We start from the raw sequence: 13463 nt of genomic DNA on the forward strand, positions 1-13463 counted from the left end.
AAATAAAAAATGGATTTCAGATACAAGCCCAGACTGGACAGCTGCGGTTTTCAACCTGTGTCTTTCCAGACGTCAGAAAACTACAACTCCCAGCATGCCTAGAACAGGTATTTGCATTGCAGGCTTGCTGGGAGTTGTAGTTTTGGGGTGCCACTGGCTATCCGCACGCGCTGGGAGTTGTATTTTGCAACAACATGAAGAGCCAATGGCTTCACGAGCATGCTGGGAGTTGTGGTTTTACAGCAGCTTGAGAGGCATTGGCTATTGGGGAATTCTGGGAGTTGTAGTTCTGTGAGCCACCGTGTTACATGGTGCACGACCAACCGCACCTTGCTCTTAATAGTACAGTCCATAGGGGGATAAACAAAAAGTGGATGATCAGAGACCGGCCGACTGGGTGATGGGTGGAGAAAAGTCGGGAGATGCAAGAAAAAAAAAAAAAAAATATCTTGTGCACTGTACAACTAGGAGAATCATCTTAAAAGAAAGTAGTCATCTGGAGGACAGGCGCTCTGGTGTCCACAAGGTGGCGCTCCGGTGTCCACAAGGTGGCGCTCCGGTGTCCACAAGGTGGCGCTCCGGTGTCCACAAGGTGGCGCTCCGGTGTCCACAAGGTGGCGCTCCGGTGTCCACAAGGTAACGTTCGTGTGTCCTTCAGCAGTGAAGTGGATGGTCCTCGAGATGAGCATGCACCGCGGGTGGGGAGGGGGTCACTCCGGCTACAAGTCCTGCGCACCCAGAGGGTCCACTTCTGTAAGAACGGGTCACTACGGATATAGAGAGCGGCGGCGGAACGGTCGCCATTAGTGCAAGGCCGGAGCGGATCCAGCACCGCTGCCTGGACAGGAGCCGATAGTTCACCGACAACGAGACACTGGTGCCAAATGAGAAAAAAAAAAATATATATATATATATCTGGAGGGGGGAAAAAAAAAAAGACCAGAGGCGGAAAACCAGAAGAAGGAGGATCCTGGAGAGTGAAATGGAGGAACTAGTGGATGTAGGCCCTGTACACAGCGGACATGTCGTTGTCAGATTGGTCCAATGCTTTCGCTCTTTTGTAGACCTGTCGGAGAGAAACACACGGGGGTGAGAAGGGGACGCTGGGGCGCTGCTGCACTATCTGTGGTATTGAGGTTCAGCTCCCTTCACTTTAATGGGGCGGAGATGCAATATCAGTCACAACCTAATGTCACGGGTGGAGCTGCAAACAACCACGATAGTGTAATCATGGATGGCCCCCAATAAAAGGGCACTGCGTAAGTGATGGAAGATCCTGAAGCTCAGTCCTATTTACTTCAATGAGACACAGCTGCAGTACCAGGCACCGCCACTAGAAAACAGATGGCGCTGTGCCCAGTACTGGCGATTTTTTTCTTTTCTTTTCCGTTCTTCCAGGAGCTGTCAGACAACACGTATCAGCCCACAGGAGCCAGGGCCACACGTCTGTATATGACACAGGACAAGCACTGACGATCCGGGCTCCGCACTGCGGTTATTTCTGGCAGCGCGAGATGCAAAACTAAAAAGCCAGGAACATTGTACCTCCCCGCCCCCAGTAGTCTGACTCTCCGGAGACTGCCTCACCTCGTTGGCTGCGGCGGCCATAGGGGTGGGGTGGTTGACGGAGTCTCCCATGGCGATGGCGAGCCGCAGGTCCTTCTGGATGTACTTTAGATAGAAGTCTGGTTTGAAGTTCCCTTGCAGGATGTCTGAGGAGAAAAAGCTGTGGTGAGGAGGAGGAAGAAAAGAGAGCTGCAGGGAGGAGGAGGAAAACAGAGGGCGGAGGAAAACAGAGGGCGGAGGAAAACAGAGGGCGGAGGAAAACAGAGGGCGGAGGAAAACAGGGCGGAGAGGGGGAGGAGGAAAAGAGGGAGGAGCGGGGGAGGAGGAAAAGAGGGAGGAGCGGGGGAGGAGGAAAAGAGGGAGGAGCGGGGGAGGAGGAAAAGAGGGAGGAGCGGGGGAGGAGGAAAAGAGGGAGGAGGAAAACAGAGGGAGAAGCAGGAAGAAAAGAGGGAGGAGGAAAATAAAAAAAAGAGGCCACAACATTGGCGATTTCATGGCCTTCAGAGTGACAATGGAGCAGGGGGAAGGAGATGGCGACATTACTTCTTTCTTACTTTGGCACTTTTGGTCCAGGAAAATACTGGAGAGCTGGCTCTGGATCAGGATGTCCAGCAGGGTCTGCTGCGACTGGCCGGTCACCTGCGCCAAGGTCATGCCCTCCGCTATCGTGGCCATGAAGCTGCCCTGAACCATGTTAATGATGAGCATCATTCGTGCTGCATTACCCACCTCGCCTGGATGAGAGAAATACACATGTTACAGTCCGTGGCATCCGCCCTCCATGCGCCAGCCTCCATGCCACGCAAGCAGCATTTGCCCTCCACGTGCCAGCTTATATGCCAGGATGGAGGATCATGGGTACAAGGACGGCCAGCGCCATCACCTTCAGGTATCAGTATGGAATCCAAACATGGCAGCAGCTTACCCAGAAAGAAGGACGTCCTGCCCATGGCCTGGAAGCAGCTGGTGCAATCTTCAAAGACGCTATGGTCTCCGGCTGCCAGGATCATCAGCATGCCGTCATTGGACAGCTGCTGGTTGCCGGCCACGGGGGCTTCTAGGAAGCGGCCGCCCCGAGACACTATGACCTGAAAGAAGGAGAGGTGAGGGGGTGCACGTGCTGGGGTACGAGGTCACATCACAGACTGATAACAGCATGGTACCTGTGCCAACTCTGCCACCGTCTCTGGGTCCACCGTAGACATGTCCACATAACACTTCCCTGGACGGATCCCCTGCAGCACCCCACTGGGTCCCAGCACCAGCTGAAGGCAAAGATGACCATATTAAAGAACAAGTCCAGCAGCAGCAACCTCCCCGCCGTGGCCACCAGCAGCCTCCCCACCGAAGCCACCACCAGCCTCCCCACCGCAGCCACCAGCAGCCTCCCCGCCGCGGCCACCAGCAGCCTCCCCACCGAAGCCACCACCAGCCTCCCCACCGCAGCCACCAGCAGCCTCCCCGCCACGGCCAGCAGCAACCAACAATCTAAGGGTTCAACCACTCCTGGACCCACATAGCAATGGTCAAACACATGCCGGACCCCCAGGGATAACCCATGGATATTAGGGCGGCCACCACCCCGCATTTACATACAACGCCACAACATGGAGACAACGTACGTCCTTAGCGGCTGTGGGGTCCGCCACGCAGGCAAACGTGATGTCGCAGGTAGAGACCACCTCGGCCGGAGTTCTGCCTAAATGTGCTCCTTCCTGAATGAACAGGTCACACTGCAAGAGACGGAGACACGAAGCGTTAGGATTCAAGGAGAAATGACCACTGAATGCAAGACTACAGCTCAGACCCGAAGCCCCAGTGGTGCGATCTATGGCTCGCTGTTATCAGCCACATCACAGGCCGGCTGTAGTGCAGAATCCCCTAATATCACAACTAGGGTCACGTGTCCCCAGACACATCGCTCCGGCAGGATTATCAGCCGCTGACGTCAGGGTTATTCATGCTTTCGCCCCTTCCCATGTTTCTGCAGTTTTTACCCATTTTTGGGAACATACAGCGCATTATTTAAGGGAGGAAAAGCAACGGCTGAAAAATGGTTTTCACAGTATAATTTTTTAGATCGGACTTTACGGACGGGACGACAAATACGATTATTATTTTACTGCTTCTACATCAAGTCTATAAAGATACTCAACTTTTCTATATGTTTTTTTAACTCATTAATATCCAGTGTGGACCATTTTCATCACAGGGTGCGTGTAGGGAGTATGGGGCGAGCTCAGGAGCGGCGCAGTACAGCCGGCTTCCCATCCGCCTCTCTACAACGCAAGTGTAAATCACAGTCGGGCCATGAGGAGATCGCTGATGGATCCTCAGTTAACTCATTCTGAAGCCAGCAATAACCCGGGCGCACATGGCACCGATACGCTGGGACTAGGAAAGCCGAGGGCTGTGGGAGCCGTCGTGGGGCCATATTGGCGGCTACCCATCCTTCTCAGTAATCGACAAATACTAAAACTGGCCGACGACCTTGGCAGAGGAGGACGGCAACAGGGAGATGAAACAGCGTCTTTACCTTGGTGTCCTCGTCTTGATCCCACACTTCACTGTGAATTCCTCCAGGCGTGTTCTAGTTTAGAGATATAACGGAGATGGATAGTCTCAGGGCCGTCAGTAACAGACGAGAAAGCCACCGCTCAGCCCTGACCGCTCTGAACACAGGGGGCGCTGCAGTGATTCCAATGAAGTATGAGATCACACGTGACTGTGCGGTGCCCCCTCACCCCCCGCCGCGGTGGAGTACTACAACCCTCAACAAGTGCAGACGCCGCATCGGTGTAACGGGATGCAATGCCCGATCCCAGGGCGGCCGGTACCTTCTCTGCGGTCCGGTTCCATACGGTGACCGTGTGCCCCACCTTCAGCAGGTTGGATACTATGCCGCTGCCCATCAAGCCCAACCCGAGAAATCCGATCCTAAAAAGGAGAAGAGAGGAAACGGGTGAGAAGACGGGTGCGGCCAGATTCACACAGATGGCGACAGTGGCACAGAGGGGGTTACACACTGTGACTGTCCTGCTGCCAGCGACCGCACAACATCATGGTATACGGGGTGTCACAAGATGCGAGCAGGGAGAGCTTATGACGCCATTTTGAGCCTTTAATTGCTCCCTGTCAGTGAATTGAAATGTTCTCCTCTATATTCAGAGGCTGCGAAGATGTAACACTGCTCACAGCTGAGGGTTTGTTACAGGGGTCCCCATCAGCTGCGCCATACTCTCTCGTCCTGCGACGGGTCCGGACTGGAGAAAGGCTAGAGCCTAAACTGTGAGCAACATAACCAACAGCAAAGAGATTTAGCAAGTTTTGGGGCAGGTATGTTCCCCTTCACTGACAGCAAGCAGAGGTTATAAAAAGAGCGGGGAAAGCAAAAAACAACTAAGTAAACAATGCACAGGAGGGGAGCGGCCATACTTCTTGTCGGTGGGGGTGATGTTGCCGTTGAGGGCCGTGCTGTCGGCTGCCTGGATGGACGTTGATCCGGTGTCCTATGAACAGAAAAATGGGAGTGAGGTCAGCGGTGGGAGACCAGACGAGACGGGGGGGGGGGGGGGGGGTCAGTCCTCACCTCCTCGGACACTTTGAGCCGCTTGCTGATCGCCTGGTATGTGACGCTGGGCTGGGGACAGACGGCAAGAATGATAGTCAAGCAACAATGTAACCCCCAGGGGTGGGAGACCCTCGCAATGAGAAACCTAATAGAAAGGGGTATTCCCATCTGAGGGGGCATCCATTCTACATTTACGGCTATTTTTTGCGGTGAGCAGCCCGACCGGCTGCTTTTCATCTCTCGTACCTTTTTCAGCACCATCTCCGTGCCGAGCGTCCTGTGCCGGTGTAGCAGCCAGCTGTCGCCCGCTGTGTCCTCCTGCAGCCAGAAACGAGACACAATCAGATCATTTACACCAATACAGAAAAAACAGCGATTATATAAACTGTCTACCGTTTTCTGCACGCAGCTCCTATCTACATCTATGCATCGCCATAGTTACAGATCACAATCAGCGGCTTACTCCCCCCACCCCTTCTATTTGTCGCACACTTTTGGTGCCCATTTCTAATCCCGGGACAATAGTCTGACCCTCGGGGACATTACCGCCTGGTCTTACAGGGTCGGTCCGTTTCGGACCACCCTTTGTATGAGACCGTAGCAGGATGTCAGGCCCCTGTATTAGCCCTCACTGGACAGACGGCCCCCATCCGAGTGTTACGTGTATGGCCATACGTTGTGACGGACGCCCCGTAACGTCGCTGCGGAGAACGTGAGCAGTAAAAACTGAGCGTCCCGCGGGAGCATCCTCCAGTGCTGCTCTCGCACGCTGGGTGCGGCCTACCTTCTCGGTCCGGCTGAGCAGGTAGTGGCTGAAGTGCGGGTCGTCCGAAGTACGCTGCAACCGAACAGAGAGAGAAACTGAGCCGCTTCCCTCAACACCGGAGGCCGGCGTTACCGCTGCTCTGCAAACTGCTGGGAGTGATAGTTCCCCCAAGACCAGTACTTACACGAGACGGTCGCATCGCCTGCTATGGGCTCAGTCATACACAAGGACAAAGCCCAGCACCAAAGTCAGAGAGGGAGAAAAACGACAATAGCGCCCCCTCGTGGTGTCCCACCACCATATTTAATTTACTGTAAAAAGAATTTTTTCTGAGGTGGAACGAAAGGGAATGTAAAAAAAAACTAAATAACATCCCAGTAATTTCACTACTTAAGTGCTCGCAGTACAATAAAAAAAATAAATATAATAAAATCAGCCGATAATGATATTTGGGGGTGGGGTGTCAGGAAAAAATAAGTATGTTTTCACATACAAATATTTAAAAAAATAGACAACTACCAAAAAAAACATTAAGAGAATTTGATTTTCATTATTATACCTTTTTCTGACTGTGGATTTTTTTTTTTTTTTATATCCGTACCTCTGGCATTAATTTGGCATTTATTTTTCTGTAACGATCCGCGATCATCATTTTGGATAGTTGCAGAAATGGAAATACCAAATTAATTGGTTAGATTATATGGAATAAACATTTTTAATTTTGTGTTTTTGTGTCCCTAGAAGTGAACACTCATTCAACCGCTGGTCCAATGAACAGAAGCCACTTCTGTATTGCACGGTCAGGCCTCATTAGCCTCCATTGGACCCCTGGCTGCCATGAAGACCCATGCCTATCTGTCTGTGCTCATCTACGGGGGTTACTCGGACCCTAATAGTGGTCTCCAATATCTATAGTTACCGGTTCCATCTTATCCTTTATAATACAAGAAGTCTGGTAATACTGAAGCCCCCGTGTGGTGTCTGCAGTGGACACACAGGAGCGACAGCGGCCAGATGAGCGCGTGCCCCCTGCAGTGATGCACAGGAGCGACAGCGGCCAGATGAGCGCGTGCCCCCTGCAGTGATGCACAGGAGCGACAGCGGCCAGATGAGCGCGTGCCCCCTGCAGTGATGCACAGGAGCGACAGCGGCCAGATGAGCGCGTGCCCCCTGCAGTGATGCACAGGAGCGGAGGCGCCACTGATCTATCCTTACCTCGCTCGTGGGTGGAGGCCAACTGAATCGAGACACCGTCTTCATCGCCAGCTTCTTCAGCGAGCTCGGCTGCGGGGATCTGGAGTCCTAAAAAAACCAAAAAGCAGGAAAATAGGAGAAGAGCCAAAACTGCCGCCTTCCCCAACAGTTCATCATAAAAATGTATCCCTCTCATCACTACTACTAGGGCAGTGAGCGACCTGGGGTGTCGACGGCGTCAGCTGAGCTGCGCGTGTTACCCACCTTGTCTTCCTTGGGTGGTCTTCCGCGTTTCCGTGGGCTCTGCTCGTGGGATCTCTTTGAAGGCTTGCTGGAGCCGGAATCGGACGACTTTTTCTTCTTCTTTTCTCCGGCCGGCTTCTTACCTTTGCCCTCCGCTTTCTTGCCACCGCTCTGTTTGCCTTTGTCATCACTGGCGTTCTGGGGAAAACAAAAAAAGAAAGTAGTGACTGATCGGATCAGTGTGCGAGATCAGGTCACATTAACGCCTTCCCGAGAGGGGAATATTTCCTTCTTCCCTTAGATTGATTTTTTCCTCCCATAACTTTTTTTTCTTAAATCTTTCCATTGATAAACCTATATGAGGATTGTTTTCTAAAAGACGAACTTTAGTTTTGAATGACACCATTCACTTAACCATAAAATGTACTAAAATAAAAATGGGAAGAAAAAAAAAAAAAGAAAAAAAAAAGGCAATTCTGCCTTTGTTTATTGGGATTTGTACAACTTGTGTAGTTTATTCTTAAATGATGAAAAGTAATTCAAAAAAGTAAAAAAATTAATAAATTATATATCTCTTTCGTTGGAATTGTCATTTTCTGGGAAAATTCAATCCTGGCGTTTCGATCGCCCTTCTCTTTATGGGTTAATTGTATATTCGGATTGGACTTGTACAGAAGAGTTGATACCACAGATGACATTTTTATTTTTTTATTTTTAGGGGTGGGGGGATTTCTTTTTATACCTCTGTAAAATATAAAAGGAGTGGCAAGATGGCAGCTACTGAGGTGACACAATAGCTCCCAATGGCCAAGTCGTGAAGGAGGAATAAAGCAGCTGCTCTAGATCTGACGGCGGCGGCGTTATGTGCACATACACGAGGAGCAAAGTGCAAGCAGTCCAGCATGCCCCCTCACACCAAAAAAGTATAAACCCTCCAATCTGAGAGGATAGTAAATGCTCCAGAACACGGCGAGGGCAGTGGAAATACAGCAAATCTACAGGTAGAACCACAAGTGATGAGGCGTCATCCCCATGGAAGGGAATATAGAGGCTGCACCTGTGTCCTAGTGACCATTCACACGTCCATCCAGAGCCAATGTCCTCTAAAAGGAAGAAACAATCCCAATGAAGGCAGTAAATAAACCTCCGGACCGCTAGGTGCAGGGACGTCCTTTACACTGGTGAAAGGAAGAAAGAAAATCCGTCATCATTAACCTGTTCTTGTCTCGCCTTCACTTTCTTTATGAACTCCTCCACTGCGTCCACTGCTTGCTGGAAGCGTTTGCCTTTGTTGGCTTTGATCATCTCCTCCTTGTGGGGGTTATAAGGCTTCAGCTGCTCCACCTTAATCCAGGCGCTGAGAGAAAACACAGTGTAAGCCAGGAGATGCCGATAATGGACCCAAAACTGCATACATACATTACTGATCCTGTATTATACCCCAGAGCCGCACTCACTATTCTGCTCGTGCAGTCACAGTGTACATACATTACATTACTGATCCTGTATTATACTCCAGAGCTGCACTCACTATTCTGCTGGTGCAGTCACTGTGTACATACATACATTACTGATCCTGAGTTACATCCTGTATTATACCCCAGAGCCGCACTCACTATTCTGCTCGTGCAGTCACAGTGTACATACATTACATTACTGATCCTGAGTTACATCCTGTATTATACCCCAGAGCTGCACTCACTATTCTGCTGGTGCAGTCACTGTGTACATACATTACATTACTGATCCTGAGTTACATCCTGTATTATACTCCAGAGCTGCACTCACTATTCTGCTGGTGCAGTCACTGTGTACATACATTACTGATCCTGAGTTACATTCTGTATTATACTCCAGAGCTGCACTCACTATTCTGCTGGTGCAGTCACTGTGTACATACATTACATTACTGATCCTGAGTTACATTCTGTATTATACTCCAGAGCTGCACTCACTATTCTGCTGGTGCAGTCACTGTGTACATACATTACATTACTGATCCTGAGTTACATCCTGTATTATACCCCAGAGCTGCACTCACTATTCTGCTGGTGCAGTCACTGTGTACATACATTACTGATCCTGAGTTACATCCTGTATTATACTCCAGAGCTGCGCTCACTGTTCTGCTGGTGCAGTCACTGTGTACATACATTACATTACTGATCCAGTTACCTCCTGTATTATACCCCAGAGCTGCACTCACTATTCTGCTGGTACAGTCACTGTGTACATACATTACATTACTGATCCCGAGTTACATCCTGTATTATACCCCAGAGCTGCACTCACTATTCTGCTGGTGCAGTCACTGTGTACATACATTACATTACTGATCCTGAGTTACATCCTGTATTATACCCCAGAGCTGCACTCACTATTCTGCTGGTGCAGTCACAGTGTACATACATTACATTACTGATCCTGAGTTACATCCTGTATTATACCCCAGAGCTGCACTCACTATTCTGCTGGTGCAGTCACTGTGTACATACATTACATTACTGATCCTGACTTACATCCTGTATTATACCCCAGAGCTGCACTCACTATTCTGCTGGTGCAGTCACTGTGTACATACATTACATTACTGATCCTGAGTTACATCCTGTATTATACCCCAGAGCTGCACTCACTATTCTGCTGGTGCACTCACTGTGTACATACATTACATTACGGATCCTGAGTTACCTCCTGTATTATACCCCAGAGCTGCACTCACTATTCTGCTGGTGCAGTCACTGTGTACATACATTACATTACTGATCCTGAGTTACATCCTGTATTATACCCCAGAGCTGCACTCACTATTCTGCTGGTGCAGTCACAGTGTACATACATTACATTAGTGATCCTGAGTTACATCCTGTATTATACCCCAGAGCTGCACTCACTATTCTGCTGGTGCAGTCACTGTGTACATACATTACTGATCCTGAGTTACATCCTGTATTATACCCCAGAGCTGCACTCACTATTCTGCTGGTGCAGTCACAGTGTACATACATTACATTAGTGATCCTGAGTTACATCCTGTATTATACCCCAGAGCTGCACTCACTATTCTGCTGGTGCAGTCACAGTGTACATACATTACATTAGTGATCCTGAGTTACATCCTGTATTATACTCCAGAGCTGCACTCACTATTCTGCTGGTGCAGTCACTGTGTCCATACATTACATTAGTGATCCTGAGTTACATCCTGTATTATACCCCAGAGCTGCACTCACTATTCTGCTGGTGCAGTCACTGTGTACATACATTACATTACTGATCCTGAATTACATCCTGTATTATACCCCAGAGCTGCACTCACTATTCTGCTGGTGCAGTCACTGTGTACATACATTACATTACTGATCCTGAGTTACCTCCTGTATTATACCCCAGAGCTGCGCTCACTATTCTGCTGGTACTGGAGTACATTACACAACTCCCTTCAAACCTTTTATGAAACTATAATCAGACAATGACCCCATTTTGGGTGCATCATGTGATCACTGAGACCCGATCAGGACGAGCCCCTGTGACATGTCTTGGTGATACTTACTGATCTTCAGTTCCAAAAAATTTCACGAACAGACATTTTTTGCCTCGTGGCTTTTTTAAATCTTTTGGTGGATTGACGATCTGCGTATAATAAGAATGAAAGGTGAGGTCGGCGGACCCCGGTACATCACAAGGACAGGCTTAAATAAAGGGGTCTCTAATCCTATAAGCAAGGTAGACAGGTGAGAGCAGGAAGCCGCCTCTGATCGAGCGCAGTCGCCTGCCGGTAACAAGTCCTGTCCAGCTGGATGCCCGCTGCAGTCCGCACCCCCAACACGTACATTACAGAAATATATATGGATGATGAGATCACATGTAATCCGTCAGCACACACTCACCTTCCCGGGCCACGGAGGGTAACGACCCAGTTTACCCCTAAAAAGAAGAAGAAAGATGGAGGTAAGAATCCGGGACACAGACAAAATAGCAGAAAATTAAGACAAATTAATATCTAGACCACAAATACGTGTCCTGTGTTAGATCCAGTGACGGGATCCTTTCCAGACTCCCTAATACAATGATCTATTAAACACCAGATCCCTTAATACAAAGAGCTGACAAAATCCTTCCTGGATCCCCATTAGATTCCCCCACACAATATAGATCAGATCCACATACAATTCATCACTAATCCCCAATACTGGATCCCCTGACTAGATCACTTTATCTACGATTGAGAGTCGGCCAGGCTCCAAACACGTCAGGTATTTTCTCTGCCCGCGCCACGATATTATTGAAGTCTCAAGGAAGAATTTTTGCTTTTAATTCGCTTTGCTGGATTGAAAAACCTTTCAGATCACTTCAGACAAGATCCTTTCAGATTCAATTTCTTGTTCTAAACCAAAAACCTTTAACACGACCCGTCCCTGACACTAGATCCCCAGACAGCATCGCACGAGGCAATCCTGGGCGGACCTCCCACATGGGATCCCCCAACCGAATTGTGGCACTAGACCTCTAAATGATTCTCTGATCCCCACGCCTGGATCCTTCCTCTCCCTCACACCAGATCCCCCGTTTGGATCCTGCCTCTCCCTCACACCAGATCCCCCGCCTGGATCCTGCCTCTCCCTCACACCAGATCCCCCGCCTGGATCCTGCCTCTCCCTCACACCAGATCCCCCGCCTGGATCCTGCCTCTCCCTCACACCAGATCCCCCGCCTGGATCCTGCCTCTCCCTCACACCAGATCCCCCGCCTGGATCCTGCCTCTCCCTCACACCAGATCCCCCGCATGGATCCTTCCTCTCCCTCACACCAGATCCCCGCCTGGATCCTTCCTCTCCCTCACACCAGATCCCCCGCCTGGATCCTTCCTCTCCCTCACACCAGATCCCCCGCCTGGATCCTTCCTCTCCCTCACACCAGATCCCCCGCCTGGATCCTGCCTCTCCCTCACACCAGATCCCCCGCCTGGATCCTGCCTCTCCCTCACACCAGATCCCCCGCCTGGATCCTTCCTCTCCCTCACACCAGATCCCCCGCCTGGATCCTTCCTCTCCCTCACACCAGATCCCCCGCCTGGATCCTTCCTCTCCCTCACACCAGATCCCCCGCCTGGATCCTTCCTCTCCCTCACACCAGATCCCCCGCCTGGATCCTTCCTCTCCCTCACACCAGATCCCTTGCTTGGATCCTGCCTCTCCCTCACACCAGTTCCCCCGCCTGGATCCTTCCTCTCCCTCACACCAGATCCCCTGCCTGGATCCTTCCTCTCCCTCACATCAGATCCCTTGCTTGGATCCTTCCTCTCCCTCACACCAGATCCCCTGCCTGGATCCTTCCTCTCCCTCACACCAGATCCCTTGTTTAGATCCTTCCTCTCCCTCACACCAGATCCCCTGCCTGGATCCTTCCTCTCCCTCACACCAGATCCCTTGTTTAGATCCTTCCTCTCCCTCACACCAGATCCCCTGCCTGGATCCTTCCTCTCCCTCACACCAGATCCCCTGCCTGGATCCTTCCTCTCCCTCACACCAGATCCCCTGCCTGGATCCTTCCTCTCCCTTACATCAGATCCCTTGCTTGGATCCTTCCTCTCCCTCACATCAGATCCCTTGCTTGGATCCTTCCTCTCCCTCACATCAGATCCCTTGCCTGGATCCTTCCTCTCCCTCACACCAGATCCCTTGTTTAGATCCTTCCTCTCCCTCACACCAGATCCCTTGTTTAGATCCTTCCTCTCCCTCACACCAGATCCCTTGCCTCTCCCTCCCGCCAGATCGGCTGTGATCGTCCTCATGCCCAGCGCTCATGCTCAGCACGGCCGTCTGGCGGACCCCACACTGCGGCCTCTGCTCTGTGTCCTGCCCCTCTCCAGTGACCGCCCGCCCGGTGTCCCCGCCCGCCTGCACCGCCGCCCAGCACTCACCACACCAGGTCTCCTTGTCGCAGACTCACGGTCGCCGCCATCTTACCGACACTGGCAGAGCGGGGAGAAGGCGGAGGATGTGGGGATAGGAAGGAACACTGACCGCGCAGAGGATGCCGGGAACACAGGAAACACCCCCGCCCGCCGTGCTCGCACCCCACGCACGCAGCGACCTGCCCCGCACACTCGTCACACGGAGC

The 13463-nt window shown here is 51.0% G+C and overlaps 1 protein-coding gene across 2 annotated transcripts; it reads right to left on the reverse strand.

Moving 5' to 3' along the window:
- Nucleotides 1-491: 491 nt before the first annotated feature.
- GLYR1 (glyoxylate reductase 1 homolog) lies at nt 492-13432 on the reverse strand. 2 transcript variants are annotated; one of them, XM_077274257.1, is made up of 17 exons: nt 13264-13432; nt 11231-11267; nt 10894-10973; nt 8556-8697; nt 7362-7538; nt 7119-7205; nt 5384-5455; nt 5156-5206; nt 5002-5075; nt 4404-4503; nt 4103-4156; nt 3189-3299; nt 2730-2831; nt 2492-2654; nt 2121-2300; nt 1588-1712; nt 492-1066 (listed from the first exon to the last, which is right to left on the reverse strand). In XM_077274257.1, exons 1-17 carry the CDS (start codon nt 13302-13304, stop codon nt 992-994), a joined length of 1671 nt encoding a protein of 556 aa, XP_077130372.1. In that variant the 5' UTR covers nt 13305-13432; the 3' UTR covers nt 492-991. The 2 variants fall into 2 exon arrangements, with proteins under 2 accessions (XP_077130372.1, XP_077130373.1); XM_077274258.1 differs by lacking the exon at nt 4103-4156 and having other exon boundaries at nt 13264-13430.
- Nucleotides 13433-13463: the final 31 nt, after the last annotated feature.

The sequence above is a fragment of the Ranitomeya variabilis genome, chromosome 7 (assembly GCF_051348905.1).
Source record: "Ranitomeya variabilis isolate aRanVar5 chromosome 7, aRanVar5.hap1, whole genome shotgun sequence".
Classification (NCBI taxonomy): domain Eukaryota; kingdom Metazoa; phylum Chordata; class Amphibia; order Anura; family Dendrobatidae; genus Ranitomeya; species Ranitomeya variabilis.

Bases quoted from the DNA above. Each gene is read 5' to 3' on its own strand.
- GLYR1 (XM_077274257.1), bottom strand. From the start codon at position 13,304: ATGGCGGCGACCGTGAGTCTGCGACAAGGAGACCTGGTGTG. The intron at 2,832-3,188 runs GTACGTTGTCTC...CTTTGCCTTCAG, and splicing joins ACCCCACAGCCGCTAAGGAC to CTGGTGCTGGGACCCAGTGG. The intron at 2,301-2,491 runs GTAAGCTGCTGC...TCTCTCATCCAG, and splicing joins CAGGACGTCCTTCTTTCTGG to GCGAGGTGGGTAATGCAGCA.